Here is a 21,289-nt window from a genome sequence, read left to right on the forward strand (position 1 = left end):
TTATTCTCAAATTGGAGATCATGTGATCATAAGCATCCTTAACAATATTAGAAAAAGGGAGAAAATAGCAAAAGCTTGGAAAGAAGGGGGAAATATTTATCTTGCAAAAAGGGTATATAAGTAGAAACATGATTTTGTTAAAATTGATCTGTTACAGTTTACTTTGAGACAACTTTTAGCAACTTCTTTGCACTTTAAGATTATTATGTAAATTTATTGCTGCTACATATTTTAAAGAATTTACCTAAAGAAAATCTCCTATATAAAAAAAAGTAAAGCCTAAAAAACAGATAAAGCTGTATTCGTTAGGGTTACAAATGCATTCTTTCTCTATTAAATTATTTATTTCAGTATTCTTTTATATAGCAAAGTGTCCTTGTATGTAAATATATTTTTAAGCAATTGTTCTTCAGACAATTTTCATCTTCAGTTATAAGTTATATTGTTTAGGAAGCACCCTTACCTGACTTTTTGAAGGATATCTGACGTATGTGCTTTGTGATTTTTGGTTTAGTGCTTGAAGGAATGCCTGTGGTACTGGGAGGAAATAAGCAATCTTAATTATTCATAAGCTTCTCTTCCAGGACTTCCAACTTCTGTATAAGTTGTTAATAGATGAAAAATGACATGTAGGTTTCACATTAGTAAAAACTTTTCTCATTCCAAATATGATATTGCTGTAACCATTACCTAATACTCTAAGCAATAGATGATACTACTGTTAGGAATATAAAATCAGTATTAAGAAGTACTTTTCAAAAAGAAGGCATTTTCTTTTTCCCACTTCTGTGTACCTATAGACTATATTGAAAAAGCACATTAATAAAAATCAAAAGTTCTTTATGACAAATATTATTTAAAACAGTATTGTGAATAAATATCATAAGAGACTTCAGACCCAGTGAATAATGAGAGCTGTTGGGTCAAAATCTGAAGTAACTGAAATCAGTAAATTGAAAAATGTTGACTGGGTGCAGTGGCTCATGACTGTAATCCCAGCACTTTGGTTGGGAAGCTAAGGCGGGCAGATCACTTGAGGCCAGGAGTTCGAGATCAGACTGGCCAACATGACAAAATCCCCATATCTTCTAAAAATACAAAAATTAGCCAGACGTGGTGGTGCGTGCCTGTAATCCCAGCTACTCAGGTGGCTGAGACACGAGTATTGCTTGAACCTAGGAGGTGGTGGAGGTTGCAGTGAACTGAGATTGTACCACTGCAATACAGCCTGGGTGACGGAGCGAGATTCTGTCTTGAAAAAGAAAAAAAAAGGAAAAAAAGAGAAAAATGTTGTTTTCTTTAGACTCAGTTAAGATTGTTATAGCAAATAAGATAATAAATAAACATTAGGTAGTAAAGAACAGTACAAATGCCCACTATTTTAATTTTCTGTTAACAAAAGTCCATTTCTTATAGCCGTCAAATTTTTTGATAAATTCAAAAATTCAAATTTGACTTTTTGATGTTGATTGGGAAGTCCGTCTTTTTATTGTGCTGAAATCTGTCCCATGAGACTATAACCTCCCAGGAGACAAAAATAAGTTAGAGTCTCTTGTGTGCAGCCTTCAGCAGTACTGTGCTTGGCACTTACAGGGAGTGCTCAGTAAGTAACTGAATAAATGAATTTGTGCTTCCACACCTTTATGCTCTTTGTTTTCTGGGTTGATACAAACATGTTGCTAAACTGCTATTGGAAGCTCTTATATGAGATAATTCTTCAAATATTTGAAGACTTGGAAATTATGCTCTAAACAGTCAAATCTTAGGAACATAGTAAATTAGTCCATCATGACATATGTAAAACCGCGAGACATCGCTAATATCTGACTATTTTTGACCCATAAAAGTGACAGTTTTGTATGATTCAGACTAATATTTCAACATGAAGTTCTTTTAAAACAGTTGTGAATATGCCCAAATAGAGAGGGCCAAAGTTGGGTTATGACAGGGTAGTTGAGCAAAGATAGGTTTTTGTAATTTATATGAACTCTAAGTCGATAAGTTAATTACAGTGATACAGTGATAATAGGAATACACTCTCACTGTTTCATAACATGCTTATGCTGGACTTGTCTTTCTTTTTTTGGCTACCCAGCATCTAAATTTTTTATACTCATCTCTCGTGTTAGTTACATTTTCATAGACTCCCTTGCTGCTAGGGAAGGAAAATATGATCTTGGTCTGACGCAGACTTTGAATCAGAAGCTAGCAACTTGAAGAAGAAAAGGACCACGTAGAATTCATCCTTGGGATAGGTGTGTCATCAGTGATAGCTACTACCAGTCCAAGGCCAGTGGGAGCAGTTTTGACCCTTTGTGTGCTGTCTGTGGTTTGGCACCTGATGCTCGCTGGAAGAGGGGGTGTTGGTACTGGACCTGGGCTCTACCAGAACTTTGGGCATCTCCTATCTCCTTGGCTTCATGGCCTTTCAGCCTAGTCCTCTGGTCCTCGTGGTGTTCTTTTTTTTTTTGAGACTGGGTCTTACTCTGTCACCCAGCTTAGCCTCCCAAGTAGCTGGGACTACAGGTACACCCCACCACACCTGGCTAATTGTTTGTATTTTTGGTAGAGATGGGGTTTCACCATGTTGTGTGGGCTGGTCTTGAACTCCTGAGCTCAGGCAGTTTACCCACCATGGCCTCCCAAAGTGCTGGGAGTATAGGATTGAGCCACCACACTCGGCCCTCCCGGTGTTCTTATATGAATTCTTTTCCTCCTCAACTCAGCCAAAGTTGCCATCTGTTGTTTGCAACTGAGAACCAGTGTTTTCTAGGCATTTTAATGGTCTATTGCTTAACCTTCTTTATTACCATAGAATAGAGACAAAAAGCCATTTGAGGGCAGTGACTACCAGCACAGGGTTTTTAGAATATGCCCCAAATTTATATACCATGATTGAAATGTCACATTTAGCACATTAATTAGTATTCAGTAAAAAGTAAAATAATAAATTAAAAAAAGAAAGTAACAGTAAAAGTAAAATAACAGTAAGATTTTTCGAAGATGTGGTGAGATACTGTTTTGAGTTATTCACTGAGTTTCTCTCCTTGTGTTTCTTGTATCCCTTGTTCTCTGCCTGCCCCCTCCTGGGCAGTGAGTGACACTCATGTTTCAGAAGAGTAGGAATACAGCAGCAAAAGTAGAGGAAAGGCGGGGTTTCAAAAACAAAGCATAATGATATGCTTTTTTCCTGTCCTGGTACTAGAAAAGATACTCTGGGTTGGGTGAAGAAGAGTTAGAGGCCGCTTGGCAAGAGTGTGTGTTCTTGCCCAATCTGTCATCCCATGAGTGAAACAACAGAAATCCACATACGTCTGAAAGCAGGAGTGATCTCTGCTCCATCCCTGAGAAGTCTGCACACAGTCAGCAAAGCCAGAATTCCCTGTGCTCCCAGAGTATATTGGAGGTGACAGAAGAGAAGATGGTTTCATGTGCCAGGTGGCCCCATGGTGTTCAGACCTGTTTGGACCCTTTCCACCTTGGTCTAGGACACTCAGCTGTTTCTGTGTGCTCAAGAGGAGCAGGAAGGCAGTAAAGAGCCTCAGGCAGCCCCTGTGAGTTCCGGCTTGCTCTGGTGTGGTATGGCAAGCTATAGGATGAAATCTTGTGTATTTGGGAGGGCACCAAAGTTGCAGAGAATCCTTATGTATGGGAATGAGGGAGAATCCAGTTGCAGAAATCAAGCATAGTGCATGTCTTAGGAAATGCCAAATAGTGACGCAAGTGCTGCCCACCTCTCTTCCCCCAATCTAAAACACTGTGACACTCCATTAGCTACCTTCTTCAACAAAGATACAGTCCCAGGGAGCACTAAGAATTTTCAAAAGGTCTAATTTTTTTCCTCCAGGAAGAAATAGATATTCTAGTTGAAATATAGATGAGTAGCCAGGTGTGGTGATGTATGCATGCAGTCCCAGCTACTTGGAGGCTGAGGCAGGAGGATCACTTGAGCCCGGGAGTTGGAGACCAGCATTGGCAACACTGTGAGACCCCGTCTTAAAAAACAAACAAATAGGCTGGGCGCGGTGGCTCACACCTGTAATCTCAACACTTTGGGAAGCTGAGGCAGATCGTGAGGTCAAGAGATCAAGACCATCCTGACCAACATGGTGAAACTCTGTCTCTACTAAAAATACAAAAATTAGCTGGGCGTGGTGGTGTGTGCCTGTAATCCCAGCTGCTCGGGAGGCTGAGGAAGAAGAATTCTTCAACCCAGGAGGCGGAGGTTGCAGTGAGCCAAGATCACACCACTGCACTCCAGTCTGGCAACAGAGTGAGACTCTGTCTCAAAAAAAACAAAACAAATTATAGATGACTAAATAAAGTTACCTTCACAGATAAGTTTCATTACCCTAAAACCTTTAAAATTGCCAATCATACTTAGAATAAAATCCAAAGATTTTAGCAGGTCCCTGCCTGCTTCTCTAAATGTATTTCCTGTCACTTCCCCATATCCCCACTCTGCCCTAGTCACCCTGTCTTTTATATTGTGTTTCAGATCTGCTCAATATTCTTTCACCTTAGAAGTTGTTCTTCTGCTGCAAGTACTCTTCCCCTAGATACACACATGGTTCTCTTCTCAATTTCACTCAGGTGTCTGCTGAAATGCCATATATTCAGGGCTGGATTCCCAGACCACCTTATATAAAATGGGAACCTTATTTCTTCCACATAACTCTCTATGCTCTTACCTGCTTTTGTTTTCTTTATTTCACTTAACAGAACCTGACCTTCATTTATGTATTAGTTTGTGGCACCCAACAAATATGGAAGGCACACAGGGCAGGATGTTTGTCTTGCACACTGCTGTATATTCAGCATCTAGAACAGTACCTGGTATATATTAGGCCCTCAATAAATATTTGCTGAATTAATGAACGATTAAACTTGTGTTTGTTGATTGGAATTCATGTACAATGTATGGTTCTTAAAGTAACTCACCACTTTTAGCGTTTGTTTGAAAATGTTTCATAGAAGGGAGAAAGAAGATTTTAGATTCTTTTTTAAAATTTTTGTGAGTACATAGTAGGTGTATATGTTTATGGGGTACATGAAATACTTTGGTACAGGCATGCAGTGCATAATAATCACATCAAGGTAAACGGAATATCCATCCTCTCAAGCATTTATCCTTTGTGTTAAAAATAATCCCACACTGTAAACTAGTATAATCACTATGGAGAACAGTATGGAGGTTCCTTAAAGAACTAAAAGTAGAACTACCATTTGATTCAGCAATCCCACTACTAGGTATGGACCCAAAGGAAAATAAGTCATATGAAAAAGACACTTGCACATGCATATTTATAGCAGCACAATTCACAATTGCAAAAATATGGAACCAGCCTAAATGCCTATCAACCAACGAATGGATAAAGAAAATGTGGTATATTGACGCCATGGAATACTACTCAGCCATAAAAAGGAACAAAACAATGGTATTTGCAACAGCCTGGTTGGAGCTGAGACTATTGTTCTAAGTGAAGTAACTCAGGAATGGAAAATCAAACATTTTATGTTCTCACTTATAAGTGGGAGCCAAGCTATGAGGAAGCAAAGGCGTAAGAATGATATAATGGACTTGGGGGGAGGGGTGCTAGGAGGGTGAGGGATAAAAGACTATCTATTGAGTACAGTGTGCATTGCTCAAGTGATGAGTGCACTAGAATCTAGGAAATCACCACTAAAGAACTTTTCCATGCAACCAAACACCACCTGTTCCCCCAAAACTAGTGAAATAAAAATAAAAAACCAATCCCATTATACCCTTGTAGTTATTTTAAAATGTGTAATTAAATTATTACTGACTGTAGTCACCATTTTGTACTATCAAATACTGGGTCTTATTCTTTCTATTTTTTTTAGTGCCCATTAACCACCCTACTTCTTTCATATCCCCCTACTACCCTTCCTAGATTCTGGTAACCATCTTTCTATGCTCTATCTCCATGAGTTAAATTGTTTTAATTTTTAGCTTCCACAAGTAAGTGAGAACATGTGAAGCTTGTCTTTCTTTGCCTGGCTTATTTCACTGAATATAATGACCTCCAGTACCACCTGTATTGTTGCAAATGACAGGGTCTCATTCTTTTTTATGGCTGAATAGCACCCCAGTATATATATGTACCACATTTTCTTTATCCATTCATCTGTTGATGGACAGACATTTAGGTTCCTTCTAAATGTTGGCTGTTGTGAACAGTGCTGCAACAAACGTGGGAGTGCAGATATCTCTTTGATATGGTGATTTCCTTTCTTTTGAGTATATACCCAGCAGTGGGATTGCTGGATTGTATAGTACCTGTATTATTAGTGTTTTGGGGGACCTTCAAACTGTTCTCCATAGTGGTTGTACTAATTTACATTCCCACCAACAGCATACAAGAGTTCCCCTTTCTCCACTTCCTCGCCAGCATTTGTTATTGCCTGTCTTTTGGGTAAAAGCCATTTTAACTGAGGTGAGATGACATTTCATTGTAGTTTTGATATGCATTTCTCTTATGATCAGTGATGTTGAACACCTTTTCATATGCCTGTGTGCCATTTGTGTGTCTTTTTTTGAGAAATGTCTATTCAGATCTTTCCTGATTTTTAAATTGAATTATTAGATTTTTTTCCTATATAGTTGTTTGAGCTCCTTATAATTCTGGTTATTAATCACTTGTCAGATGGGTAGTTTGCAAATTTTCTCTCCTTCTGTAGGTTGTCTCTGTTGATTGTTTCCTTTGCTATGCAGAAGCCTTTTTTTTTTTTTTTTTTTTTTTTAATTTGGGAATAGTCTCACTGTGTTGCGCAGGCTGGAGTGCAGCAGTGTGATCTCAGCTCACTGCAACCTCCGCCTCCCAGGCTCAAGTGATCCTTCTAGGTAGCTGGGACTACAGGTGCTCACCACCATGCCTGGCTAATTTTTATATCTTTTTGTAGAGACGGGGTCTAGCCATGTTGCCTAGGCTGGTCTCAAACTCCTGAGCTCAAGCACTTTGCCCACCTTGGCCTCCCAAAGTGCTGGGATTACAGATGTGAGCCACCATGCCCAGCCAGAAGCTTTTAAGTTTGATGTGATGTCATTTATTTATTTTTGCTTCTGTTCCCTGTGCTTCTGAGGTATTACTCAAGAAATCTTTGCCCAGACCAATGTCCTGGAGAGTTTCTCCACTGTTTTCTTGTAGTAGTTTCATAGTTTGAGGTCTAGATTTAAGTCTTTAATCCATTTTGATTTGATTTTTGTATATGGTGAGAGACAGGTGTCTAGTTTCATTCTTCTGCATGTGGATATCCAGTTTTCCCAGCACCATTTATTGAAGAAGCTGTCTTTTCCCCATTGTATGCTCTTGGCACCTTTGTTGAAAATTAATTCACCGTAGATGTATGGATTTGTTTCTGGGTTCTCTATTCTGCTCCATTGATCTGTGTGTCTGTTTGTATGCCAGTCCATGCTGTTTGTTACTCTGTAGTATAATTTGAACTTAAGTAATACGATTCCTCCAGTTTTGTTCTCTTCTCTCAGGATAATTTTGGCTGTTCTGGGTCTTTTGTGGTTCCATGTGAATTTTAGGATTGTTTTTTCTATTTCTGTGAAGAATGTCGTTGGAATTTTGATAGGGATTGCATGGAATCTGTAGATTGCTTTGGGTAGTATGGACATTTTAACAACATTGATTCTTCCAATCCATGGACATGGAATATCTTTCCATTTTTTTGGTGCTGTCTTCAATTTATCCAATCAGTGTTTTATAGATTTCATTGTAGAAATTTTTGCTTCTTTGGTTAATTCCTAGGTGTTTAATTTTTTTGTGTGTGTGGCTATTGTAAATAGGATTACTTTTTGGATTTCTTTTTCAGATTGTTCACTATTGTCATATAGAAACGCTACTGATTTTTGTATGTTGATTTTGTATCCTGCAACTTTACTGAATTTTTTTCACCAGTTCTAATAGTTTTTGGTGGAGTCTTTGGGTTTTAAAAAAATGTAAGATCATATCATCTGCAAACAAGGATAATTTGACTTCTTCTTTTTCAATTTGGATGCCCTTTTTTTCTTTTGTCTGATTGCTCTAGCTAGGACTTCTATTATGTCGAATAACAGTGGTGAAAGTGGGTATCCTTGTCGTGTTCCAGATGTTAGAGGAAAGGCTTTCAGTTTTTCCTCATTCAGTATGATATTAGATGTGGATCTATTGTATATAGCTTTTATTATATTGAAGTATGTTCCTTCTATACACAGTTTTTTGAGTTTTTTAATGAAGGGATGTTGAATTTTATCAGATGCTTTTTCAGAATCAATTGAAATGGTCATATGATTTTTGTCCTTCATTCTGTTGATATGATATATCACATTGATTTATTTGCATATATGGAATCATCCTTGCATCCCTGGAATAAATCTCATTTGGTCATGATAAATGATCTTTTAAATGTGGTGTTGAATTCAGTGATTTTTGCATCAATGTTTATCAGACATATTGGCCTGTAGTTTTCTTTATTTGATGTATCTTTGTCTGGTTTTGATATTAGGGTAATACTGGCCTTGTAGAATGAGTTTGGAAGTATTCCCTCCTCCTCTATTTTTTGGAGTAGTTTGAGTAGGATTGGTATTAGTTCTTCTATAAATGTTCGGTAGAATTCAGCAGTGAAGACCTCAGGTCCCAAGCTTTTCATTGCTGGGAGATGTTTTATTATGACGTTTATCTCATTTGTTATTGGTCTGTTCAGGTTTTGGATTTCTTCATGGTTCAGTCTTCATAGATTGTATGCGTCTAGGAATTTATTTGTGTCCTCTAGATTTCCCAATTTATTGGCATATAGTTGCTCATAGCAGCCACTAATGATCCTTTGAATTTCTGTGGTATCAGTTGTAATGTCTCATTTTTCAGCTCTTATTTTATATATTTGGGTCTTCTATCTTTGTTCTTAGTCTGGATAAAGGTTTGTCAATTTTGCTTATCTTTTCAAAAAAACAGCTTTTCATTTTGTGATTTTTTTTGTATTTTGTTTCAGTTTCATTTATTTCTGCTCTGATATTTATTATCTCTTCTACTAATTTTGGGTTGGATTTGCTCTTGCTTTTTAGTTCTTATGTTAGGGTAAAAGATTGTTTTCCTTCAGCATCTTAAATATATCATGATATTCTCTCCTAGTCTATAACGTTTCCCCTGAAAAATCTGCTGCCAGACATATTGGAGCTCCAGTGTATGTTATTTGCTTCTTTTTTCTTGCTGCTTTTAGGATCCTTTCTTTATTCTTGACCTTTGGGTGTTTGATTATTAAATGCCTTTAGGTAGTCTTCTTTGAATTAAATCTGCGTGGTGTTCTATAACCTTCTTGTACTTGAATATTGACGTCTTTCTCCAGGTTTGGGAAATTCTCTTATATTATCCCTTTGAATAAACTTTCTACCCCTACCTCTTTCTCTACTTCTTTTTAAAGTCAATAACTCTGAGATTTGTCCCTTTGAGACTGTTTTCTAGGTCTTGTAGGTGGGCTTCATTATTTTATATTCTTTTTTCTTTTGTCTCCTCTGACTGTGTATTTTCAAACAGCCTGTCTTCAAGCTCACTAATTCTTTCTTCTGCCTGTTTGGCGCTGTTATTAAGAGATTCTAATGCATTCTTCAGCATGTCAGTTGCTTTTGTTTTTTTTTTTTTGAGACAGAGTGTCACTCTGTTGCCCAGGCTGGAGTGCAATGGTGCGATCTCAGCTCACTGCAACCTCTGCCTCCCAGGTTTAAGCGATTTTCCTCCCTCAGCCTCCTGAGTAACTGAGATTACAGGCGTGCCACCATGCCCGGCTAATTTTTGCATTTTTAATAGAGACAGGGTTTCACCATGTTGGCCAGGCTGGTCTCGAACTCCTGACCTTAGGTGATCTGCCTGCCTCGGCCTCCCAAAGTGTTGGGATTACAGGCATGAGACATCGTGCTCAGCCTGCATTTTTCAACTCTAGAATTTCTGCTTGATTCTTTTTAATTATTTCAAAGAGTAATTGTTAAATTTATCTGATAAAATTCTGAGTTCTTCCTACGTTCCGGTCTTCTTGTCTTTAGAATTGGCTTAATAGTATTAGCCCTACTTGTTTTTGGATAAAAAGACCACATGAAAATTTATTTACCGTTGATCTTTGAAAAGTATGAATTTTTCACATACATCCAAATGATTCTATCCTCTTCTTTGTGCATTCTAGTTTGATGCTTGTGAAATCATAGCAATGTTATATTGTTAATGTATAGTGCATTTGTTACTGTGCTTATTTTATGTTTTAATTTTTTTATTCAAAAGTAATATATGCTCATTTTAACAATTCAATCCATATATATGTATTATATTTATAAATCTGGTCTCCTGTGCCTCTATTTAATCTCAACCCACATCCCAAGGTATTCTATACTATTTTTCCATGTTAGTGAAAACATATAGATAATCTATTTTCTTTACTTCTCTCTTTTATATTCCAGAGAATCATGTTATAGATGTAATAACCATGTAAGTTCTCTCTTTTTGCTTAATGAATCATGGCCACTTCTCCTGTCTACGTGTGTAATTCTAATTAATTCCTTTTATTATCTTCATGGTGGCCATATGGTAATTTATCAACCGTTTATTTATTGAAGAAGGTTGTTTCCAGTTTGTGCGAATTCAGATAATGTTTTAATAAGTGTCTTTTCATAGAATTTCGTATACTGATGCTTTTATTTCTTTGTATTTTCCTAGAATTGGAATTGCTGGCTCAAAATGCTTGTTTAGCCTAAATTTTAATAGTTGCTACTCAGATTACTTTCCATTGTAGTTGTGGCAGTTTTCATTCTGCAACACCATTATTTATTCATTTATTTTCTCTAACTCCATTTCTTTCCCCCTTGTTCAGGAACTTCAGTTACAGACATATTAGACAACTTGAAGTTGCCCCACAGCTCACTGATATTCTATTCTCTGTTCTTTTTTCTTTATATTTTCTTTTTCTTAGTGTGTTTTATTTTGGGTTCTATTGCATTGTTTTCAAATTTACCAGTATTTTGCTCTGCCGTGTCTCACCTGTTATTTTCATCCAGTTAATTTTTCTCAGACATTGCAGTTTCCATCTCTATATAAATTTGATTTGGATTTGGATTTAATAGTTTCCGTGTCTCTGCTTGTTGGGGTGATCAGACCCAACACCAGGCTGTGGGGGCTACGAAGTCCAGCGGAGTGAAAGGAAAAGACAAGTTAAGAGAGAAAGTAGGACTGGGGGCCAATGCCAGTATGGAGGACGCGAAGGCCCCGAGTTCTGGGATCCCATGCTATTTATTGGTGATCAAACAAAGAAACAGGTGGTGAGGATATGGGGGTTGAAAGGAAGCGGTGTATCAAGCAAATGAGTTACAGCTGTGATGGTTTAGCATTTTCTTTGAAACATATGACTACTTCAGATAATGGGAGTGCTAGAAGCAAGGAGCCAGCAAGTCTAGACATATTCCAAAGGCCACGAGGGGTTTTAGACCCTGGACCCCGGATATGTTCCAACACTCTTTTACATTATGTCAGACATGCAAGCCCTGCCTCAGCTTCTCTCCCAACACTCAGCTTTTCTCCCAACATCTACTTGACTTTTTGAACATAAGACATACAGTTACAATAACTATTTTGATGTCCTATCTACTAATTCTAACCTCGATGTCAGTTCTGAGTCACTTTTGATTAATTGATTTATCTTTTCAAAAATGAGGGCCATATTGACCAGTTAGTTTGCACACCTGGTAGTTTTTGATTAGATGCCAGGCATTGTGAAGTTTCCCTTGTTGGGTGCTGAATTGTTGTGTATTTCTATAAATATCCTTCGGCATTGTTCTGGTACACAATTAAGTTACCTGGAAATCAGTTTTTTGTTTGTTTGTTTGTTTGTTTTGGGTCTTGTTTCTAAGATTTCCTAGGTGGTACTAGAAGAGTACCAGTCCAGAGTTAATTATTCCCCACTACTGAGGCAAGACTGTTCTTTCTACCTGATGTCTCATGAATCTTGGGGTTTTCCAGACTGGCTAATGGAACAGACAGTATTCCTGGGCTCCGTCTGGGTTTCTCCTCCTCATACAAGGCCTTGGATATAAGCTGGGGCAATCAAAGGGCTCACCTTTTCTTGTTAGAGTACTGGACACTCTCCCCTTTAATCCTTTTGAATGTGTTTTTCCCCAGCCTCAGGTAGTTTCCTTGCACACATGCACTGATCAGGACTCAGTCAGATATTCTAGGGGAACGCTTTGAAGAGCTCTGGAATTTTCTTGGTACAGGTCTCTCTTCTCAAGTATTCTGTCCCTTTCAGCTCCTTTCCCTCAACCCAGGGAATGGCTGGACTCTATCTGTTTCACCTCCTTACACAAGACCTTGGACATTCAAGGATATAAGCTGGAACAGTCAAAGGGCTTGCCTTGTTTGTTTCTCATTGCTCAGGGAAGGTTTCTGCTACTTCATCTTGGAAGCAGAAGTTTTAGATATTAAGGGTTTCAGATAAGCTAGTCCTTTTTTATACTCAGGGAAACCACTGGAATGCTCAGTGAAAATCAGCACCGTGTCAGCCCAACAGTTGTTGTATTTGTTAGATATCCCTTTCAAATTATTGCTTTTGTGTGCTTTACCACAGGTGTGAAATCACTGGACATTTAACTGTCAAATAGTATTTGTTATACATATTGCAGATTTTTTCTTCCTTTTAAAGAAAATATCTGAAACAGGTGTATAAAGTAATCTTCGCCGTAAAATAGTGATTGTTTGAACTGGTATTTTTTTGCAATTAAAGACAACTGTGAACAGACTGTAGTAGCATTTCTTTGTTTCTCTTTATTTTCTTCAGAGACTGCAAATAGGACATTTCAAGAAAAAGGCATCCTGGCAGGAGACAGCAGAAGTTTTAAGCCTCATTTGACCTTCATGAAGTTGTCAAAATCACCATGGCTCCGTAAGAATGTGAGTGCATGTTCTTATCGCAAGCCTGTTTTACCAGGCCACGCCAGCCATAAGCATGGTCTGGAGCACAAGTGACATTGCCGCGGTCTCACACTACTCTTGCTTCTGGGATTCCAAGTCAGGTTGGTTCCAATTCCCAGAGATGCTGAGGATGTTCCTGGCCTTCCGAGGAGGCTATTTCAGCTTTGCCTTCCTTTGCCATGATGGCTGTTCTTGCATTCTCTGGCCATCATTTATTTCTACCACTGTTGCCTCATCTGCTTCATTCCCTGAAGAGCCTCGAGGTGGTGCCAGAGTTCAGTTTTGCTGCTATCCTTGCTTGTGGTTATTTGCATCCTGTTGCTATCAAAGCTTCCTCTGCTGGCCTGTGTACGCTGGTGCTGCTCACCGCAACTGGGTAAGCTTTTTTACCCCTCTTCCTGTCGCTCTTCAAGGTTTCCAAAAGACCATCTTTCAGCGGTTGCCTCAATTAAGGCCTTGGAACCAGGTGTATCGGGAACTGGGCATGAGGGTAACTGAGGGACCTCCTTTCCTGGAGGTACTTAAAAGTACTTCTCCCTAAGGATGGTCAACAGTGGCACAATCCAAGTGACAAGTCTTTTGACTTCCCCTGTCTCAGGGTGACTTACTGCCTTTATAGGCCACTCCTTCTTCCCTCAGAAGTCAGAGCAACTTTTGACTTCTGTCTAGGTTCATGAGCATTTCTCCTAAAATCCTAAGGCCACCCTTCATTTTGTTTCCTATTTCAGCCTAGGGGGTTCCTCATGCAAATTCAGACATCTGATGGCCTGCTCTCATATACCAGAGTTTTGGAGATGGGCATGCAGATTAATATCCGCTCCCTGCTCTCCATGACCCTTTGCTGCAGTTAAGACTGATTTGCAGCTCTAGCAATGAAGGCCATGTATAGTAGTAAGTAGAATTTTTTTTTTCTAAATTTGTCACATTTTGTATTTAATGTCTCTGTCCTCAGAAAAGTCTTTTGGGTCCTTTAAATCATGGGTTTGGGTGACTCACCATCCTGTAGTTAAGAGTTTTCTACAGACTATTGCTGAAAATCTCAAAAAGATATTTTGCATGTTTTTTTGGATTACATTGCCACAAATTTAGTAGTATCCATATTAGGTATCATTCCAGAGTATATGAGGTAAAAATAATTGGTGTAAATGATAGATTTTGAAATCTGGGATGATAACAATTTACAAAACTTGTAGACTGACAGTTTGATTCTTTACTGGTTATCTTTCTTGTTTTGCTTTCAAATGGATTGTCCTCTTCCAAGTGGTTTCAAACTTAATCACAGAATGACAATCAGTGGTGAAGGTAATATCTCCATTTCAAAATGTTTCTTTATCTTTATAATATTAACTTTGAAATGAGAGCACCCAAGGACATTTATTCAAAAAATGCTTAACTATATATGTCAACATTTCAAACTGCATTTAAATGATTTATTGGCAGTTAATTTCTCAGAATCAATCTTACCCTATAGAAAAGTGATATGAAACTTGGAATGGTTGTGATGTGACTGAGATCACAGTCTTATCAGTTACAGAGCCCTGTCTCTGTACCTGAGAAACCCATCCCATCTCATTCTGTCTCACATTCTTCCCTCCCACTGGCCAGCTCCAGTTCATATAGAGTCATTTCTATGTGTAAGGAGCTCCCTGTTCCAAATCATATTAATTAAGTAAATACATATTGAGTGCCTACTATGTGCCAGACACTGGGTGCTGGGCACAGAATGGTGATCAAAATAGAAACAGTCACTGCTTGCATGGTACATAAAATCTAAGGTTGCATTTTATTTAGATCAGAATGCTTAATATTTAGAAAATAAATTGTGATCTTATCATTTTCAGGAAGTCAAATAATAATTTTTTATTTTAATTTATGGAATGAGTCTATTCCCATCACTATTATAATGGTCAGTGTTCCTGAAAGTTTAAGGAAGTAGAACTTAGATATGGGGATTCTCAAGTCAGCGGGGGTACTTGTTGAAGTTTCAGATTTCCACCCTCTACCCTTAGATTTAGAGATGGACCTAGGACCTAAGCTTTTGATGTTCAGTAAATGCCACATATGGTTCTGATACAGATGATCTGCAGAGGAATATACTTGAGACCTGCAGGCTTAAATTAATACCCAACAGTTTCTTGTGCAGCATATCTACTGTAAAGGTTAAAACCAGTATGAAAAGCTGGCATATATACAAAAGGATTTCATTTATTTACTTTATTATAATTCGTGGTTTGGTATGTAGATTGTTTGAAAATATATGGTTCCTTAGTCTCATTCTTAACGTTTTTACATTTCCGGCTATCTATTTTCCTCTCTCGGCACTAATTTTCTTCTAGATTTTTGTTCTGAATCCATCCATTGATCTAATGATCACAAGCAAGTGACCATTAAATAAAGATGACCGTGGAATGTATTGCTGGCTTTCCATGTTATTTAGATTGATAGTAAAATAAAAGAAGGGAGTGGCAAAATAGTTTTTTTTTTTTTCTCCACTTGCATGTTAGGAGATTGGACTCATTTCACGTATGTTATTTTTTATTTAAAATGTTACTTTAATTATAAAATTATTAGCTGAATATATACTTACTGTAAACAATTAAAATACATACAGACCTATAGAGTGAAAGGTACAGTTTCTCCCTCATTACCATCCTGCAACCCACTTCCTTCCAACAGAATGTCTCTCTCTCTAGGTAACCACTGCCAGTAGATCCTTCCAGACCTTTTTCTATGCACTGCAAATACATATGGACATACATACACGCGTATAGTTTCTTTAAAACAAATAAAACTCTCAATATTATTTTGATTTATCATAATTTAAACATTCTTCCCTTGATGAATAATTAGGTTGATTTCCATTTCTTTGGTACCACAAACAATGCTGTTATGAACTTCCTTGTTCGCTTTTCTTTGGGTGGATATGCCAGTATTTCAAAGAACTAATTCTTTGAAGTGAAATTCTAAGGGCAAAGGGTATTGGACATTATAAACTTTCAGAAACACCTCAAATTGCCTTGTCAAGCAGTAGTGGCAGTTTATACTCCCAACCATGGTGTATGAGAAGAGCATGTGTTAGGATAAACTTGTGGTAGAAAGACTATCAGAGGTCATATAAAATTGATATGGCCCTTTGAGCTATGAATTATGCAACTGACATTAAAAAAATGTTAAAAATCTCGTTTTATTTAAGATGTCCTACCTGCTGATATTATTCTAAAGAAATAATTTAAAAAGTGAAGTTCTTTATGCATAAAGATGTTTACTGAAATATTATCAATAATAGGGAAATAATAGAAATAACTCCCACAGCAATAGGGAAAGGTTTAAGTCAATTATGGTAAATCATATAAATGATATAAGTAGCTATTGAAGTAAATATAAGGATTCTATAACAGCATGCAAAGGTAAATAAAATAAAATAAAATACTATACTGTTTATGTAGTATATAAAATCTATACTGTAGAATGTATAGTATAATTAAAATTGTATAAAATGGTTTTCTTGGGTTTGCCTTGCCAACACCTTAATGTGTTTCAATGCATTTTAGAGGTAAAAAGTGGCTTCCCACAACTGCTCTCTTAGCCCATGATTTTTCTGGTAGGTAAGTGAATAGAACTGACCTTAATATCACTCAGAATATAGTTAGTCTCCCTTGACATGCTAAGGATTCCCATTTTGGTTTGCTGGGGTTCTGAGGAATGGTGGGACCTTGTGAGTAGAGTGTAATAAGAAGTGGTGATGAGCAAAGTTAGGTGCCCCATGGCAATGCAGGAGTGTGGGGTAGCCACCGGATTCAGGAAACCTGAAGATTTTCCATTGTCATAGGAGTGTTCCTTCAGTTTCTGGTATGCAGGGGTGGTGTATAGTGAGACTGTCTGGAAAAGAGCTAAATGATACCTCCTGTTAAGGTGCTCTGTTTTAAAGACTGATTCAAGGTGGTGTCCTCCTTATATTTCAATTTGACCTGCTAGAGGGTAGTCTGGAAATGATTTTGTGTATGATACTGATGCACTCCTAAAGTACTGGTGCTACTGTTGTCAGGGTAGACGTGATGATTGTTGGTAAAAAGGGGTGTGCTGTGTAGAGGAATGCTCCGGATTATTATAGGAAAATTCTGAGATAATAAGATAGCTGGTCCATTCATTATTGTTTATAGGAGGTGTAATGCGATATTCTATAGTGATAACCCAATTGAGATTTTTTTAAATCATCTGTCATTGTCATTTAAAAAATAGCCTGAAAAGCTATTATCCATGTCAACTTAAAAAATTAGATTTAAGTCAGAGCTATAATCAGTCTATTTATGAAGGTAAAACATCTCATTGACATTAAAGATGTGGACAGATGGCTGGTGCAGGGGATGAGTGTTCACCCCCTGGGAGGTCGTACAGATCTAGTGTGAGGATTTCCCAGTGGTGTTAAGTGTTTGGTGCAGAAGTCCCTGGATTTCCTGGGTCCTGTCCTCTGGTAGGCACCTGTTGGCAGGTAATTGCATGTAGTAGCAGTAACCAAAAGCCCAGTGGGGATCTAAACATTCAATATATTGTGTTCAAAATTTTGAAAATACAGAAACTCTCTGTCAAATGTCCTGATGTGAAACTTCTTCTGTGACAGCATGGTATTCTGGTTCCCAAGTTAGAGAGCTGAGTTGAGGCTAAGGACAGATTCTGTGAAACATAAGGCTTTTCTCGGCGATTATATATCTTTCTAACACCAGGAGACATTTAGTCAATGTGTCAGCTTTGCATATTCTTAGTTTCATGAAATTGTAGTGGATATGTTGCATAATATCAAAAGAAATCATTATCATTGTATTTTGTAATTTTTTCATTGAATGAAGCCTCAGAAAATCGTATTAAATTACTGTCTCTGAAATAGTAACTAAAGTTCAGGTTATTTGTAGTTTTTTTCAGAATTTAGTTGACATAGCCAGTCTACTAACTTGTTCAGCTTCATGCTTTTTATAGTGTATCTTTTTGGACTTATTTTTCTTATTGAATGAACTTGAGTTTCAGTGATTTCAATGTTGCAAATCTTGGTTGGTTAGAAATATGTGCTAACACTTGGTGGCAGAAGAAGACAGGTTTCAAATCAAACAAACATCTTAATGCAGATCTCAAAAAATAAATGTGATAGCATCCTCAAAAAATAAATGTGATCTCCTAATGTATAGGTCAGTTGTTTTTAATCACAAATTATTTTCTGGGCTTCTTAGATACCTTCCCTGATTTATAACTCTTTCAAATTACTACTGTAGCTCTTAAACTGACAAGGATATGTTTTATGAACATGACACCTCTTTGCAGCAGAGTTTTTTTTTTTTTTTTTTTACAGAGTCAGAAAATGAGAGTACTTTAGAATGAAAAAAAAGATCTTTGAAAATTGTTAGTGACTTTCACTTAGACTGGTTTGTTTTGAGGGCAGAATTCAATATGCAAAAAGTAAGGGCTGAAGGGTGATCATTGGACCTGGTGAAGATGATGTTGAGGGGAGTGGAGAAGAGGATATAGGACAGTTATTGGTAGGAATGGAAACAGAGAGCATATGGATGAAAATTTTGTTCTGATGCTACCATTAAGAGGAGATTCCAGTTCCTGAATTGTTTGGTGATTGAATATACGGAACCAAAATTGTAATGAAAAGTTTCTATATTAGGTTGGCTGAACTCAGCCTTACTCTGCATCCTTCCCTAACTGTGAGCCCTGATGTCATCTTTCTTCACTCAGTACCGTTACTTACTTCTATCTCTATCTATCTATCTATCTATCTATCTATCTATCTATCTATCTATCTATCTATCGCTGCATATTTTTTCAGGATTTTAACTGGGCCTGGTATAATTTGACTGCCACTCACTTTTGGGGGTCTGTATGACAGTGAGCTTTTATAAACCATTTTAAAACTCAGGAGCATGAAGACTATTCCTTCTTAAAGGAATCCCTGTAGTAAATTTAAAGGAGCATGAGCTTTCCTGTTTTAGCCCTGTTATTTAGCCCTGGAAGAATCACCTAACCTCTCTCGATCTCTGTTGACTTGTACAAGAAGGACTCTTGACACCTGTGCTATCCTGAAATGTCTATAAGATAAACACTTTGACCAAATTGGTTAATTTGGCTTCACACAGATATATATATTTCTAACCTCATATTGGCTTTCTTGTCTGCATGGAAGGAGAAAGACAGAGAGAAGAAAGGTCTTCAAGTACTGATAGGAAGATAGTGGCAATTTAGATCCGAGTCTTTCCACTTGTCCTCCTAGAAGCCAGATGGAGCAACAAGGACAATGGGAAAAACACTCTACACATCTTTTTTTTTCCTAAAGAACTGGGATCTCACTTGGTTACCCAGGCCTAGAGTTCATGGCATGATCATAGCTCATCACAGCCTCCAAATCCTGGGCTCAAATGATCCTCCTGCCTCAGCCTCCTGAGTAGCTGGGACTACAAGTGTGCACACCATGCCTGGCTAATTAAAAAAAAAAATTTTTTTTTTTTCTAGATACGGGGTGTTGCTATGTTGCCCAGGCTGGTCTTGAACTCCTGGCCTTAAACAATCCTCACACTTTGGCCTCCCAAAGTGTTGGGATTACTGGGATTACCAATTTGAGCCACTGCACCCAGCCACATACTATATCTTTAGTGAAACTGAGAGGTAGAGAAATCCTGTCAATACCAAATTATGTGTAAGGGCTAGTGGTAGAGGCCCTCCTGACCTGGGAGACAGACTAGGCAAGCTTTCACAGGGCTCTACATTTTAAAGAATCCTCCTTCATTCTAACAAATAAGAGGCGCAGAGAAGCCCGAAGACTACCCTGCCACTTCCTTCCTTCATCCCTCAAAGAGGGCATTTGTAGATGCCCTGGATGTTCAGTGAACCTTGATTATTCCAGACAAAAAAATATCTTTGGTGCAAAATAAATCAGATTGGTTCTGTAAACTATTTTTGAATCTCCCTGTGTCAAATGGCTTAATTACTCACAGTTTTTAGTTGTTTTTGAGTCACTTTTCATATTTCCAAGTGCATTAAACAGCAAATCTCTTTGTTTTAATGGCTTTTTAACACCAAAAATTCAGTGAATTCTCAGGAGATAGAATTGTAATTTCTTCTGAGATACTCTAGATTACATTAGTCAACCCTGTCATCTACTGTGTGTTAAAGAGCACTATTTATAACAAGTGCTTTCACTTGTGTTTCTAATGTCTTTTTCAACTTTATGCTGTTGTATTATCTATTTCTGTACATTGAAAAAAAAAACAAGTTTACAATTGTTTAACAGTTGGAAATGATGTTTACAAAGGTAAACCTGCTTAACATTCATTTGGAATCTTTCAGTACTTTATATGTCTTTAAAAATTGAGAAAGAGTAAACAGAGTGCTAAATTATTTTATGGGAAATTCTAGAAATTGACTGAAGTCAGGATTACAAATGATTCCTGGTTGCTCTTGATTCTGTTAGAGATTTTGACAACTTTGAAAACCCTAGAAGAAATGACTGGTGAACCTAATGTTAAATCTTCAAAGTGGAATGGAGATTTGAAGCAAGTATCTTCAATAGCATTTTCCGAGATTTTTCTTTCTGAACATCTCTCAGGGTTTTATGTGAGGCAGGGCGGGATCTGTGATCCAATGAATGTTAGCAATAATGGGTTAAGTAAAGTTAATCTAACTCTTTATGTCAGAACTTCTTAGGTTGTCTGAAATGCAAATGCTTATTGTGAATCTCAAGAGCTTACAACAACAGAGATTCTTTTTTTTTTTTTTTTTGCCCATGTTCATGGATCCTCTGGCTCTGCTCCACACTCTCTTTACTCAGTACCGTGACTGGGCAGCCTCCATCTAGGACTTTTCTGCTCTTCTGGCAGAAGGAAAGAGAGTTGGTGAACATGCTGATTCTTAAAGCTTTTGCTAAGAAGTGACACACGTAGTTTCTGATCATATTTTATTGGCCAAAGCAAGTCACATGGTCCCTTCTGAGTGTAACATAGCAGGACATATAATTATATAATTTGCTTCCAGGAAGGGACACCACAGGAGGGGCAGTAAATATTTTGAATGGTCATATAGTTCACTCAGCGTTGTTTCCCAACCAAATGCATTTGACCAGCAAGTCCTTTTTCCACAGACTGTTTTGTAGCCCTAGTATTTGGCAGAATAGGTTTAGGAAATGCTGATTTGATAAATCCGGCTTAAGTGATTTTTTTTTTTTTTGTCGTTAAACACATAGATTCTGTGTACACATTTATTTTCTAGCAGTTGCATCTACAGATAAGCTTCTGTTTTTTATTTTATTTATTTATTTATTTATTTATTTATTTATTTATTTGGAGACAAGTCTT

General features: G+C 37.5%; 1 protein-coding gene across 9 annotated transcripts in view; it reads left to right on the top strand.

The window, feature by feature from the left end:
• The window catches only part of AKAP7 (A-kinase anchoring protein 7), a 157,436-nt gene that overhangs the window by 65,568 nt on the left and 70,579 nt on the right, over positions 1 to 21,289 (top strand). For 6 of the 9 annotated variants that reach the window (XR_003728798.2, XM_077999427.1, XM_077999426.1 and 3 more), the window contains one exon: positions 12,817 to 12,929. Coding sequence is in view for 5 of the 9 variants with exons in the window: in XM_077999427.1 (XP_077855553.1) it covers positions 12,817 to 12,929 (113 nt within the window). In the remaining 4 variants the exon portion in view is untranslated. Of the gene's footprint in view, positions 1 to 12,816; positions 12,930 to 13,678; positions 13,842 to 21,289 lie in introns of all 9 variants that reach the window. The other 3 variants (XR_013416209.1, XR_013416207.1, XR_013416208.1) reach the window with 1 other exon arrangement.

The sequence above is a fragment of the Macaca mulatta genome, chromosome 4, assembly GCF_049350105.2.
Source record: "Macaca mulatta isolate MMU2019108-1 chromosome 4, T2T-MMU8v2.0, whole genome shotgun sequence".
Classification (NCBI taxonomy): Eukaryota; Metazoa; Chordata; class Mammalia; order Primates; family Cercopithecidae; genus Macaca; species Macaca mulatta.